The sequence below is a fragment of the Hyperolius riggenbachi genome, chromosome 2, assembly GCF_040937935.1.
Source record: "Hyperolius riggenbachi isolate aHypRig1 chromosome 2, aHypRig1.pri, whole genome shotgun sequence".
NCBI classification, from domain to species: Eukaryota; Metazoa; Chordata; class Amphibia; order Anura; family Hyperoliidae; genus Hyperolius; species Hyperolius riggenbachi.
The window spans coordinates 354735196-354750522 of record NC_090647.1 but is presented as its reverse complement, the minus strand read 5'-3'; the positions used below and the strand labels follow the sequence as shown (position 1 = coordinate 354750522).

The following is a 15327-nucleotide window of genomic DNA, read 5'->3' as shown; positions in this document are numbered from 1 at the left end:
ATATATATCTTATAATGTCATAAGAAGCTATGACACTTGCTTACGGCCCAGTAATATATGAGGTACAATGCATGTTTGATACAAATTAATACTATATCTACAAAATGTGACGTAGGTTCCCATACTTTTATGTTCTGTTCACTATTTGCTTTCACTCACAATCTATTGTAGCCATGTCCACTTCTTTGTCGTGGCTCTTTCAGCATGCCGCACACTGGCCCATATGCAATTGACTTTTTCTCCTGAGTTTTCTCCTAGGTTATATTTTTCAACGTTGTCAATAAAATTCTTTTTAAACCACTTACAAACAAATAAATACTCAAAATCATTTTTACAGTACGTTTTCACCTACTTTATGTTACTTTTTTCATTACAAAGTGCCGAAAAGGTATTTTAAACAAATGATGAAAAATTATCTCCTAGGAGAAAACTCAGGAGAAAAAGTGAATTACATTTGGGCCACTGTGTTGGACGTGTCCACCCACTTATCTCTCCCACTGTTGTTTCAGTTTCACCTCTTTCTGCTCCCACATGCCACTTAGTTATTGCTGAGTTTATGCTAATATATGTATGTGTACTCCAAATAATCAATACAAATAATCAGCTAACTTATGTTTGTGAATGTAGGAGCTGAATTAACATCAGACAGAAAATTCCACTATACTATACTGTGACTTCAACCCAGGTTCAGAGATGACATTTAGTTTTAAGCTGAGTCACCATACATCGGTTGGATGGTGATTCAAAGGGCTACATGCTATTTATAAATGTAGCATATATAGTAAAATGAAGTCTTGTCTGTCTGTTATGCAAGAGGTTGTGGGTTAAAATCCTACAATCACTGTCAGGGGCTCTATTTTTATATACTGTAAGAAAGCACATCAACAATCAAAGAACAGAATATTGTGCTTTCTGCAGTTAAATCTTATTCATTATAGAAATTCATTCCTCTTCATAGAAAATGTAATATTGGATGCAAGGGCAATGATGTACAGTAACTGTGAATGAATATTAAATACCTTGTTTTTCTTCGCCTAATTAGGGTTTTTTTGGGTGGTACTTTTTGCTAAGAATTATTTTATTCTAAAAGTATTTCAACATGAATAATAAGGAAAAAAAATCATTATTTCGCAGTTTTCAGCCATTATAGCTTTAAAATAAAATGTGCTACTATGGATAAAACCCACACATTGTATTTGCCCATTTATCCCAGTGGCTACAATATTGTGTATTTTTCAGTTTGGTTTCTTTACAGTATAACACTAATTACAAGCCCCTATTTGCAAAATGATAGTAATAAACCCTCATGATATACATATTTACTAAATATTTATGTATTTTTTTAAATGTCACTTTTTTTTAACAAGTGTTTTATTTTTGCATTGGGGGTGGGTAAGGGGTTAATTAATGGGGGGTGTATTTAATTTTTATGTACCGTGATCATTGATCACAGACATTTTGATCAGTGAATAGGAACATGTGTTCCCATTTATGGATTAGTGTACTAACAGGCAGCTATGAGAACGTGTTAGGTGCATATAGCTACGCCCTCAGAGCTAAGACGCAGTCTCAAGGGGCGTAGATATACTGTACCCTGCCCAATAAGTGGTTATAAATAAAATAATATTGTCTAACAGGACAAACAAGGAAAGGCATCATACCGCAGTTTTGCAGTATCCAGAGCACATTGTGGTGTTGACAGCAATGCAATATGCACATTCTTCTTTCTCCACATACATGGTATATTCAGTCAGCATACACAGTGAGACAGTATGTCCATAGATAATGCAAAGCAGAAAGGATACCATGAGAAGGGATGTCATCCTATGGACAAAACAAAAGTGTAGTTGAAATGAATATCAGCTAAACAAATAAAGACAATACAACAGTTGGGTAAATTAAAGCCAAAGCATTCAAAGAACCTTTCCCCACAATATTGTTCACTGCAGTATTGCTGTCAGGCATCACATTGCAGTTGTACATTATAGCCCATACTCTTCCATTGGTTGTAATGCCTATTTCATAAAATGGTTCACAACCTTGCAATACAATAAGTTTGAGATACACCCTAACCTTTATTTACTTCATTTACTGTCTACCGCTGAAAAAAGCGACACAGTGGCTTGTGAGTGCTCCTGGGGTAAGGTACTAAATACACTCTTTCAGTTTCAAACAACAGTGCTGGAATATTTTAAAAATATTTAAACCAATGTATAACATTTTTTTTAAAAGTAGAAATAAATAACAATCATTTTAATACTGAGTATTTCTTATTGAAATTAAATGTCAAGTTGCTCTGTTACCTTCTTTTATATGAAGTAGATGAATCTTTGTTTTGAACCTCTGTGGCAGGCAGTTAACAAATACTTGATTTTTGCTAATAACCATGTCTGGGTTAATCCTGTTACCAGGAAGCATATATCCAACCTGCATCTGGAATAGAATCCAGTACAGTACAGTATTCTGGAGGCCTCATTTCTGCACATAAACCTTTAGTTTTCTTCCTGGGGAATACAGAAGTTTCCCCAGGATTGAAAAATCCTGTTCGGTTTAGATGGTGGGGGATGCTAGTCTTACCACTGTTTCACAATTATGTACTGTACTGATAATGGAGAAAAAAAATATCAATCCCTAACAGAAAATAAAGGTGACCCACCTACGGAGGTGTTCAGATAACTAATTAAACACTTTGTGCAATCCATTATTGGTAAACATATATCTTTATACTCATTGTCAAACATTGATTGGAGATACAATGTTGGATCAGGTATGATCACCTCCTAAATACTTTACCTCCTCGCTTACCTGGGACCCAGGTTAAACTGGTATTTATCTCTACTTAAGATAGGATAAGTAGGGAGAGGTTTGAAAATGCTGATTTGGTGCTAATTGGAATGTAAGTCCCCAAGAGATTAACTAATTTGAATGCTATCAAAATGGTATGCATGCAAAATAGGCACCACAGAAATTGGGCACAGGAAATAGCCACTAGTAGAATATCGGTAAAATTACCGATATTCTACTATTGTACAGTATTAATTCTCACACAAGCCCTCCCTTTACCGGCACCTAACCATAATCCCTCCTCCCCTTCCTTCCCAGTGTTGCTTCACTTTAACTGATCCCCCCACTGGTGCCTATCCAATCCCCCCCCCCCCAAAGATTTCTAACCCTAACTGATCTCCCCCGCTGATGCCTAACACTAACTGGCCCCCACACTAATGGCTTACCTTAACCGTCCACCCCCTACCACAAACCCACCGGGTGCAAACCACCCCTGTGGGTGGACAAATTTCCCTCAATTGTCAATAAAATGGGGTGCGCAAACTTCTTCTGCACCTCAGGCGCTCCCAAAAAAGTTGAAATGAGCTATAAAGCTTTAAAAGCAGAAAAATTCTGGGCTTATAAATACTGCTCTAGGTATGGAAAGGGGTCCTTCACGGTAAGAGTGGTTAAAATCTGTAATAGCTTGCCTCAAGAGGTAGTTATGGCAAACTCTATACAGCGAAACCTTGGTTTATGAGCATAATTCGTTCTGGAGACATGCTTGTAATTCAAAGCAAATTTCTCCCTAAGGATTAATGGAAACTCAGATGATTCGTTGTAAGATCCAAAAACATTCATAGAAAAATAGTTAATACTAAGCACTGTACTGTATAAATGTAAAAAAAAAATGTAAAAAAAGACTTTCACTATAACTAACAAAATCATTGCTATCTGTTGGCTCACCTCAAACTTTTTTTTGGTTTCTAACTAGTTATCCAATGACAGTTGCTTTTGCCTACTTTGAGGATTTCATGGAAATGTAACATTGTACAGTCCCTACACTCAGATTAAAGTGTGGCGGGGGGGGGGGGGGGGGGTAGATGGGACACAGATGCAAGTTCTCTGCTTCTTGACATGCCTCGGTGTCCCCTATGCGCCGATCCCAGCCCCCTTGCACTGCACTGTCACCCCCCAAAATAGACAAACTGCTTGCTGACCATCTCAAGGGGAAGGGGCGTCCCTTGCAGAAGAGGCACTCCTGAAAAATGCCCACTCTGGCATTAGGAACACCCCACCTTAGGTTCTCTTTAAAGTGTACCAGAGCTGGATTAAACAAAGTGTTTTATACATACCTGGGGCTTTTTCCAGCCCCATACGCATGAATCGCTCCCACGCCGTCATCCTCAGTCTTCCTGCAGCTCTGATACCGGGTCCCCGCACTTCCGTGAGTCGGAGCCAGTCTGACGTAGGTGAAGTGTGCGGTTTGCTTATCTCTCCAGCAGCCTCCAGAGATACATAGAGGGTGCACTTCTCCTGCGTAGACTAGCCCGACTGACGTAAGTGTGGGGACCCAGTATCAGAGCTGCGGGAAGACTGAGGATGACGGCGTGGGAGCGATCTGTGAGTATGGGGCTGAAGGAAGCCCCGGTTATGTATAAAACATTTTGTTTAATCTAGCTCTGAGTCCATTTAACCACTTCACAACTGAGGGGTTTTACCCCTTCAGCATCCGAGCAATTTTCTCCTTTCAGCGCTCCTTACATTCATTCGCCTATAACTTTATCATTACTTATCACAATAAAATTAACTATATCTTGTTTTTTTCGCCACCAATTAGGCTTTCTTTAGGTGGGACACTATGCCAATAATTATTTTATTCTAAATGTGTTTTAAAGGGAAAATAGGAAAACATTTGTAAAAAAAAAAAACATTATTTTTCAGTTTTCCGCCATTATAGTTTTTATAGATTTTTTTTTAAAGATTCATTTATTTTCAAAAAGAGAATAAAAACAACAGTATAAACAATTATCAAAGGTAAGAACAGCTCTTAAAGGGAACCAGAGAGGAACGGGGGGTTGAAAAAAGAAAATGATTTTATACATACCTGGGGCTTCTTCCAGCTCCATAAGCCTGAATCGCTCCCACGCCGCCGTCCTCAGCTTCCTGGATCCGCCGGTACCGGGCCCGTCACTTCCGGCGGACGCGGCCAATTGTCCGCATCACAGGGGCTCCCTCCATACATGTACGCATGCGGCAGCGCAGTAAGCAGCCACATGCGTATCTGTATGGAGAGAGAGCACCCTGTAATGCGGAGAATTGGCCGCGTCCGCCGGCCGACTTGCCGACTCGCGGCAATGACGGGACCCGGTGGCGGCGGATCCAGGCAGCGGAGGACGGCGGCGTGGGAGCGATCCGTGCGTATGGGGCTGGAGGAAGCCCCAGGTATGTATATTGAATCCTCTCTGGTTCCCTTTAAGAAAAAGAAAGCATCTTTACATGACATGTAATGCATAATACAGTTGCAAAGTAGCCGATATGTAAAGATATGGTAGAAGAGGTGTCAACCAGCGCACCTCTACAGGATCTTCTCAAAAAATTAGCGTATTGTGATAAAGTTCATTATTTTTTGTAATGTACTGATAAACATTAGACTTTCATATATTTTAGATTCAAATACACACAACTGAAGTAGTTTAAGCCTTTTATTGTTTTAATATTGATGATTTTGGCATACAGCTCATAAAAACCCAAATTTCCTATCTCAAAAAATTAGCATATTTCATCCGACCAATAAAAGAAAAGTGTTTTTAAAACAAAAAAAGTCAACCTTCAAATAATTATATTCAGTTATGCACTCAATACTTGGTCGGGAATCCTTTTGCAGAAATGACTGCTTCAATGCGGCGTGGCATGGAGGCAATCAGCCTGTGGCACTGCTCAGGTGTTATGGAGGCCCAGGATGCTTCGATAGCGGCCTTAAGCTCATCCAGAGTGTTGGGTCTTGCGTCTCTCAACTTTCTCTTCACAATATCCCACAGACTCTCTATGGGGTTCCGGTCAGGAGAGTTGGCAGGCCAATTGAGCACAGTAATACCATGGTCAGTAAACCATTTACCAGTGGTTTTGGCACTGTGAGCAGGTGCCAGGTTGTGCTGAAAAATGAAATCTTCATCTCCATAAAGCTTTTCAGCAGATTAAAGCATGAACCCACTTTTGAACCAGAAACAGCGGCAGAAGCGCCTGAGGCTACAGAGAAGCAGCACTGGACTGTTGCTCAGTGGTCCAAAGTACTTTTTTTTGGGATGAAAGCAACTTTTGCATGTCATTCGTAAATCAAGGTGCCAGAGTCTGGAGGAAGATTGGGGAGAGGGAAATGCTAAAATGCCTTAAGTCCAGTGTCAAGTACCCACAGTCAGTGATGGTCCACTGTGTTTTATCAAGGGAAGGGTCAATGCAGCTAGCTATCAGGAGATTTTGGAGCACTTCATGCTTCCATCTGCTGAAAAGCTTTATGGAGATGAAGATTTCATTTTTCAGCGCAACCTGGCACCTGCTCACAGTGCCACAACAACTGGTAAATGGTTTACTGACCATGGTATTACTGTGCTCAATTGGCCTGCCAACTCTCCTGACCTGAACCCCATAGAGAATCTGTGGGATATTGTGAAGAGAAAGTTGAGAGACGCAAGACCCAACACTCTGGATGAGCTTAAGGCCGTTATCAAAGCATCCTGGGCCTCCATAACACCTGAGCAGTGCCACAGGCTGATTGCCTCCATGCCACGCCGCATTGAAGCAGTCATTTCTGCAAAAGGATTCCTGACCAAGTATTGAGTGCATAACTGAATATGATTATTTGAAGGTTGACTTTTTTTGTTTTAAAAACACTTTTCTTTTATTGGTCGGATGAAATATGCTAATTTTTTAAGATAGGAAATTTGGGTTTTCATGAACTGTATGCCAAAATCATCAATATTAAAACAATAAAAGGCTTGAACTACTTCAGTTGTGTGTATTTGAATATAAAATATATGAAAGTCTAATGTTTATCAGTACATTACAGAAAATAATGAACTTTATCACAATATGCTATTTTTTTGAGAAGATCCTGTATGTGTTTACACGTAGGTGAGTATAATTACCTCTGAGACTAGGAGGGTGTATTACGTATTATTAAGGAGATGACAAGGTGTCGAGGTAAATGTCCAGTAGATCCCACATGCCTGGCAGGTGAAGCTAGATACCAATATGACTACCCTGGGCCCATAGGGATCATACACCAGGGAGTCAGTTGTAGCAAAGAAAGTATGAGCCTGACATACGGGAGTCCACATCAGTGACCTCTTAGAATAAAAGGGAGATGTTGAGCTCCATGCCATTAAATTGGACACCCAAGTTAGTCATAACCCTTTAGAGACTAACAAAAAGATAGAGGAAAGGAGGACAGAATAGATAGAAAGAAAGAAGAGAAGGAAGGATAAAGAGAAGAATACAGCTAGGGTGAAAGGACGTCCGGTGGTGAACCCAGGGAGAAGTTGGGAAGAGGGCACTCTGCTATGCCAGAGGCAGGAGACTAGTGCGAGGCCTGTCTAGTCAGAAGCACTGATAGTGGTCAGACATTCAATCATTTAAAAGTGTACGATAACGCTGTGTCTCTTGAAACTTGAACCACCCAAACCAGGTCTTCCAGAACTGCTCACGTCTATCCTGTAAAGTGGCCGTGAGGTCTTCCATCTGTTGTATCAGATCTACCAATTTGAGCCATTCTCCAACAGTAGGAGGGTCTGTAGACTTCCAGTGCCTGGCCACAAGGGATCTAGCTGCATTAACGAGATGCCTAGTAAGAGGTTTTTTTTATACTTTCTAATGGGCCAGGTATTGTGGTGTAAGAGGAAGAAAGCTGGTGAATCAGGTGGGAGGAAGTCGGTTAGTTCATGCATAACACTTCTGATGTCAGACCAAAACTGAGATAATTTGTTACAGGACCAGAAAATATGTAGCAAGGTACCTATTTATTGTCCACAACTCCAGCATAAATTAGTAGTATTGGGGAACATGGAGTGCAACCGTGAGGCAGTCAAATACCATCTTGTGAGAATTTTGTATCCCAATTCCTGAACTTAAGATGAAATAGATGAATTATGAGCAAAAACCAATATCTTATCCCACTGTTTGTCGCTAAATGTAATCCCGAGATCTTGTTCCCACTTATTTCTAAATGGGTCTGATGGGGAAGTAGAGACGTTTAATAAAGAGTACATCAAAGAGATGGTACCCCGTATATGTCCCTCACTCTGGCATGTTCTTTCGAAGATGGTGATGGGCCTATTAAAGCTCGTTTTAGGACCTTGTGATAGAATACAGTGTTTGAACTGAGCCCAGCTCCAATCGTCCAGTCCCTGGGAGCCCAATGTCTGTCTTAATGTTTGGAGTTGTACCCATTCCCCACCCTCTATGAGATGTTGAGCTCTCAGAACTGGTCCTCCTCGCCAAGCAGGATAGCTTCTGGAGGGAAGACCCGCCAGGAAAAACGGATTACCGAGAATGGGAAGGAGCGGTGTGGGCCAAGGGGATAGGAGAGGTAGTTTTCTATATTTAGCTAAGGTGGTGAGAGTATGCGCTATGAGAGACTTTTCTGGCTCTAGAGCTCTTGGAGACTGCTTCGACCAAGGGATAAGTTTAAGGCGGTCGCCCATTATTTCTTCTTCCATTCCCACCCATCTTTTATAGTTTACATGCCTGTGCCAGTCTAAGATTCTAATTAAAACTGCCGCTGCATAGTATAATCAGGGATCAGGCACAGCCATTCCCCCCAATTCTTTGGGTGCCGTTTGGATCCGGTATTTCAGTCTAGGCTTACGGCCGTTCCAGATAAATTTAGAGAAAGTTTGGGTCGCCGATTTGAAAAATGTGGAGGGAATAGGAATAGGAAGGGTTTGGAATAAATAAAGCAAATGTGGCATAATAATCATTTTTATAATATTAGACCTCCCAAACCAAGAAAACTGTGATTTGTTCCAGTTTTGAAGATCTTGGTTAATTCTTTCCAAAGCCGGTATGAAGTAATTAGTATCAGATCTGGCGTGATGTGTACCCCTAAATATTTCAAGTACTTTGGGGGCCATCTAAATGGGAAATTACCTTTGATGGAGGATTTGAGAGTATCTGAGAGAAGGACTCCAAGCGCGTCACTCTTATCGTAATTGATTGACATATTTGAAAGGCTTCCTGTAAGGGATGACGGAGCCGCCGCCGGAACACACGTGGCGGCGGACTCCGCATCCCAGGGGGATTCCGCTCTGCTGCCGCCGGGGGCAATGGGGCAGGCGGCGGAGTCCGTAAGTCCGACGGACTCCGCCGCACGCTTGCTGCCCAGAAGGTTCCCCGCCATCTCGCCGGCTCAGTGTCTCCGGGTAACGCGCGCGAGGAGACAGGAACTTTATCGTTCCCGAAGGGGAGTCAGCTGACCAGGCTGGTCAGCTGACTCCAGCAGTGCTGGGGATTGGCTGGGCGGCTGGGGGACGCTGCTAGAGCGTTCCCCAGCATAAAAGGAGCTGTCTGTCAGTTGCTCCTTGTCTGCTGTCGTGAATGCACTGTTGTGTTAGCGCTCAGACCTTAGCTCAGTGCCCTGGTGTTGATACTAAGGATTTCACACCTTAGTTAGTTGTATTTTGATATTGTAACTGTGTTTTGACTTCGGCTATCCTTGACTACTCTCTCGCTCTACGTTATTGTACCTTTGCCTATCTGATTCTTGTTGCCGACCTCTGCCTGATTCCCGATTACTCTTCTGCCTTCCGTTCCTGTACGGCTGCCGTCATCTCTGTTGCTGAACCCTTGCCTGTCTGACCTTTCTCCCTTCAGTGGAGCGTCTCCCACTGGAGGGTTATCCCTGAGGCTTGCCTCTCCGAGACGCCTGCCCCAAGCAGACAATTACTGCTAGGGGTCGAGATTCCTCACTCTGCCTGGTTAGAGGATCTCACTCACGGGGTTCCCATTCAGAGGTAACCACACCTCTGAGGAATTGCCGTGTGGTGGATATTTCCACACTTCCGTGATATATTACTGTCTTTATTGTGTTCTTTGCTGGTGTCCAGAGGTTAGCAATATATCGGATTATCGGTGATACTGCAGATCATCAATAATCGGGTATATATATCTGCATTCTTGGTGATACTGCAGATCGCCAATAATCAGATTCTCTCTGCGTGCTGACACCAATCGTTACAGAACAGCAGACCACTAGTATGGAAACACTACGCAGTCAGATCGAGACTCTAACCACCTCACTTAATAACCTCATTGAGGTGGTTAATTCACAACAGACTCAGATCAACCAATTGGCTGGGTCTGTAAGGGCCTTGCAGACGACTGTGGCGACTGTGCAATCCCCTTCGGTCACGGATCTCCGTATTTCAGTGCTCGAAAAATTTTCAGGGCAAAGATCCGACTTTCAGAATTTTCGCAATCGAGTTTTGTCTTATTTTGAGCTACGACCAACTTTGTCAGGTACTGAGCAGCAAAGGGTGACCTTTATTAAGACCTTATTGTCCGGGGACTCACAAACCTGGGCATATGGCCTTCTGCCCGAGTATACAGCACTGACGTCAGTTGAGGAGTTCTTTAAAGCAATGGCAATAATTTATGATGATCCGGATGCTTCGATCACTGCTGAGAGGAAGCTCAAAACTCTCAAGCAGGGTCGAGATTCGGTGGAAGTTTATGCGGCCGAATTCAGAAGGTGGGCTGTGTCATCTAGGTGGGGGTCCTACGCTTTATTAGACTGTTTCCTCTCAGGCCTATCAGACGCAGTCTCTGAATTGATGTTAGGACACCCAGAACCCAAGTCCGTCGATGACGCCATTTCCCTGGCGATACGTGCAGATCGCAGATTGCGCAATCAGCGCTAATCGAGAGGCAGGAATGCAGTAAGAGCTCTCTCTTATGCATCTTCATCGCCTGCCCCTCCTACTGACGAACCGATGCAAATCGGACACTCTCGGTTGACTCGAGCCGAGAAAGAGCGCAGAAGGGCAGAAAATCTTTGTCTATATTGTGCAGAGCAGGGTCATATTGCTCAAAATTGCCCCAGGAAATCGGGAAACGCTGCCGTCTAGGTGTAGTTAGAGGTAATACCCTAGACGCACAGAGCTTACCTCTAAGTCAGAATAATCGGTTACTCCTCCCGTGTTCCATTTCCTGGGGGAATTTTACTGTTTGTACGGAAGCTTTCGTGGACTCTGGGTCCGCGGCCAATTTTATAGATTACGAGTTTGTGAAGGGGCTGGGTGTGCCCTTACAACCCTTAGACCGACAAATAGTCGTCACAGCAGTGGATGATTCTCCCCTACAGTGCAAACAACCTCTCTCCCAGACCCCGATGTTGTCTTGCACAATAGAGTTTACAGTTCCTTGTTTTACACATGGCAACCTCCACGGTGATTCTTGGGATGCCCTGGTTGCAACTCCACTCCCCGCAGATAGACTGGGCCTCAGGTCAGCTACTCAGTTGGTCATCTTTTTGCCACAATCATTGTTTGGGGAAGATTGCTATGTGTGCCACCAAGATAGATGTTACGGGGGTACCAATACAATACACCGAGTTCGCTGACGTCTTCTGCCCTAAGTCTGCTGATAAACTCCCACCTCACCGGAGTTTCGACTGTCCCATTGATTTCCGGTTGTATGCCCCCTAGAGGTCATCTTTATAACCTGTCAGGGCCGGAGAAATTGGCAATGCGGGAGTACATTAGAGACAATCTGGCAAAAGGTTTCATTCGCCCTTCCCGGTCGCCAGCCGGGGCAGGGTTTTTCTTCGTAAAGAAGAAGGACGGTGGTCTTAGACCTTGTATTGATTACCGAGGTCTCAACAAGATTACCATAAAGAATCGCTATCCATTGCCTTTAATAGACAATCTCTTTGCCCAAATTACCAATGCCAGTATCTTCTCAAAATTAGACTTACGTGGGGCATACAACCTGGTGCGCATCAGGGATGGTGATGAGTGGAAGACGGCCTTCAATACACCCGACGTGCATTACGAGTACCTAGTTATGCCCTTTGGGTTGTGTAACGCCCCAGCCGTCTTCCAAGAACTAATAAATGAGGTATTCAGAGAGGTTTTGGGGAAATTCGTCTTGGTCTACCTTGACGACATATTGATCTTTTCTCCGAACCTCGGAGAACATCGTAAGCATGTCAAGTACGTTTTAAGGAAGTTGAGAATGAATTCACTCTATGCAAAACTAGAAAAGTGTGTCTTTGAAGTCACTCAAATTCCTTTTCTGGGCTATATTATTTCGACCTCAGGTCTCGTGATGGATCCAGAAAAGGTTTCGGCTGTCTTAGAGTGGCCACAACCAGTGGGTTTGAAAGCACTTCAAAGGTTCCTGGGCTTCGCTAACTACTACCAGAGATTTATCAAGAGATTCTCTTCGGTAGTAGCCCCTCTGACTAGTCTAACCAAGAAGGGGGCTGACCCATACCATTGGTCATCAGAAGCTCAGTCAGCCTTCAATACCCTGAAAAAGATGTTTTGCTCTGCACCTATTCTGAGACATGTTGATGTCACCCCCCCCCCCTTCATGGTGGAGGTGGATGCCTCAGAAATTGGGGTGGGGGCGGTCCTGTCTCAACGTTCAGGTCCGCAGGGCAAGACCCATCCCTGTGCCTATTTCTCACATAGATTTTCTCCTGCGGAGAGAAACTACGATATAGGCAACAGGGAACTCCTCGCCATTAAACTGGCCTTCCAAGAATGGTGTCACTGGCATGAGGGGGCAGAACACACTATTGTGGTATATACCGACCATAAGAACTTGGAGTACATTGAGGGCGCCAAGAGGCTTACTCCCCGACAGGCCCGCTGGTCTTTATTCTTCTCTCGCTTCAGATTTGTCATCACCAACACCCCAGGTTCTAAAAATGTTAAGGCGGATGCTCTCTCCAGGTGTTTGGAACCCGAGACAGTTCAGTCTACACTTCCAGAGGGCACAGTCTACACTTCCAGAGGGCATTATATCCAGTAAGGTAGTGCTAGCTGCCACAGAAACATGGGAGGATTGGGCTGCTACACTAGCGTCCTACCAGTTAGATACCCCGGAAGGGAAACCAGAAGGGGTCCTCTTCGTACCACTTCCCTTCCGATTGCAAATCCTGCAGCTGTTCCATGCCCATAAGAATGCGGGTCACCCTGGGCTCACTCGCACTCTGGATTTGCTCACTAGGTGCGTGTGGTGGCCCTCCTTGGCCTCGGATTGTAAGGCGTTTGTCAGAGAATGTGTTGTGTGTGCCAGGAGCAAGCCTTCTCGCCTTGCTCCAGTGGGAACTTTACAATCCTTGCCAACACCCAGTGAACCATGGACCCATCTGTCCATGGACTTCATTGGTGAGTTCCCCAGATCGGAAGGCATGTCAGTCATATGGGTAATTGTGGATAGGTTCAGCAAAATGGCCCATTTTGTTCCCCTTAAAGGATTCCCTTCGGCCCAGGAGCTGGCCGATCTCTTTGTGCAGCACATCTTCCGCTTACATAGTATCCCGGATGATGTGGTGTCCGAAAGGGGGGTCCAGTTTGTGTCTAAGTTTTGGAGGGCCTTTTGCCATACTTTGGGTATGAACCTGTCGTTTTCATCGGGGTAAAACCCACAGTCCAACGGACAAACCGAAGGGTTAATCAGACTCTGGAGCAGTTCTTGAAATGCTAGGTGGTGGACGCGCAAACCGAATGGGTTAAATTTTTGCCCTTTGCCGAGTTTGCGCACAACAATCTGAAAAGTTCATCAACAGGGTTGCCCCCTTTTCAGGTTGTGTTAGGAAAATCCCCTAAATTTTCCCCATTGCCTGTGTGTTCTTCTTCCTTCCCTGCCCTAGAGGACTGGCAGAGGGCTTTGAGGGAGAAATTTAGGCCTAGCCTTTCAGAGACAAAAGAAACAGGCCGATAAGAGACAGTCTGCTGAGTGGCACTTTGCTCTAGGAGACAAGGTGTGGGTGTCAACAAGACATTTGGCACTCAGACAACCGTCCACCAAATTGGGTCCCAGGTTCATAGGGCCTTATCCGGTGGTCAGGAGGATCAATGATGTCTCTTACGTTATTGATCTCCCAAACAGCATGAGATGTGGGAGATCGTTCCACGTCTCTCTACTGAAACCGGCAGTGTATGTGGATTCCTCTCCCCCCCCCCCCCCCCCCCCCAGTGGTAGTAGAGGGCCAGACAAAATATGAAGTTGAAAGGTTTTTGGATTCTCGTCTGGTGTAGAATTCGGTACAGTATCTGGTCCATTGGAAGGGGTATGGGGTGGAGGATAGATCTTGGGTACCGAAAGATCGCATGCATGCCGAGAAATTAAGAAAGAGGTTTCATTGGTTGCATCCTGAGAAACCTGGTGGAAAGTGTCCGGAGGCCACTCCTCAAGGGGGGGGGAGGTACTGTAAGGATGACGGAGCCGCCGGCGGACTCCGCATCCCAGGGGGATTCCGCTCTGCTGCCGGTGGGGGCAATGGGGTTGCTGCCCAGAAGGTTCCCCGCCCTCTTGCCGGCTCAGTGTCTCCGGGTAACGCGCGCGTGCGCGAGGAGACAGGAACTTTATCGTTCCCAAAGGGGGGCTGGTCAGCTGACTCCAGCAGTGCTGGGGATTGGCTGGGCGGCTGAGGGACGCTGATAGAGCGTTCCCCAGCATAAAAGGAGCTGTCTGGCAGTTGCTCCTTGTCTGCTGTCGTGAATGCACTGTTGTGTTAGCGCTCAGACCTAGCTCAGTGCCCTGGTGTTGGTACTAAGGATTTCACACCTTAGTTAGGATTGTATTTTGATATTGTATCTGTGTTTTGACTTCGGCTATCCTTGACTACTCTCTCGCTCTACGTTATTGTACCTTTGCCTATCTGATTCTTGTTGCCGACCTCTGCCTGATTCCCGATTACTCTTCTGCCTTCCGTTCCTGTACGGCTGCCGTCATCTCTGTTGCTGAACCCTTGCCTGTCTGACCTTTCTCCCTTCAGTGGAACGTCTCCCACTGGAGGGTTATCCCTGAGGCTTGCCTCTCCGAGACGCCTGCCCCAAGCGGACAATTACTGCTAGGGGTCGAGATTCCTCACTCTGCCTGGTTAGAGGATCTCACTCACGGGGTTCCCATACAGAGGTAACCACACCTCTGAGGAATTGCCGTGTGGTGGATATTTCCACACTTCCGTGATATATTACTGTCTTTATTGTGTTCTTTGCTGGTGTCCAGAGGTTAGCAATATATCGGATTATCGGTGATACTGCAGATCATCAATAATCGGGTATATAGCTGCATTCTTGGTGATACTACAGATCGCCAATAATCAGATTCTCTCTGCGTGCTGACACCAATCGTTACATTTCCATACTCCCGGAGAACCAGTTTTGCTCTAAAGATAGATTTGTGATTGTATTAAAGGCCCTAAGGCCTCTTGCACACTGCACGCGATTCCGATTCAGATTCCGCTTTTTAATCAGTTTTTACATCCGATTCAGATTCTGATTTGCAGTTTGCTCCCTGCACACTGCAAATCGGAATCGGAATCGGATGTAAAAA

General features: G+C 44.6%; 1 protein-coding gene across 7 annotated transcripts in view; it reads right to left on the bottom strand.

Annotated features, from left to right (window-relative positions):
* The window catches only part of TSHB (thyroid stimulating hormone subunit beta), a 160754-nt gene that overhangs the window by 10050 nt on the left and 135377 nt on the right, over positions 1-15327 (bottom strand). For all 7 annotated transcript variants that reach the window (XM_068269659.1, XM_068269662.1, XM_068269661.1 and 4 more), the window contains one exon: positions 1662-1824. In XM_068269659.1, coding sequence (XP_068125760.1) covers positions 1662-1824 — 163 coding nt within the window. The remainder of the gene's footprint in view (positions 1-1661; positions 1825-15327) is intronic.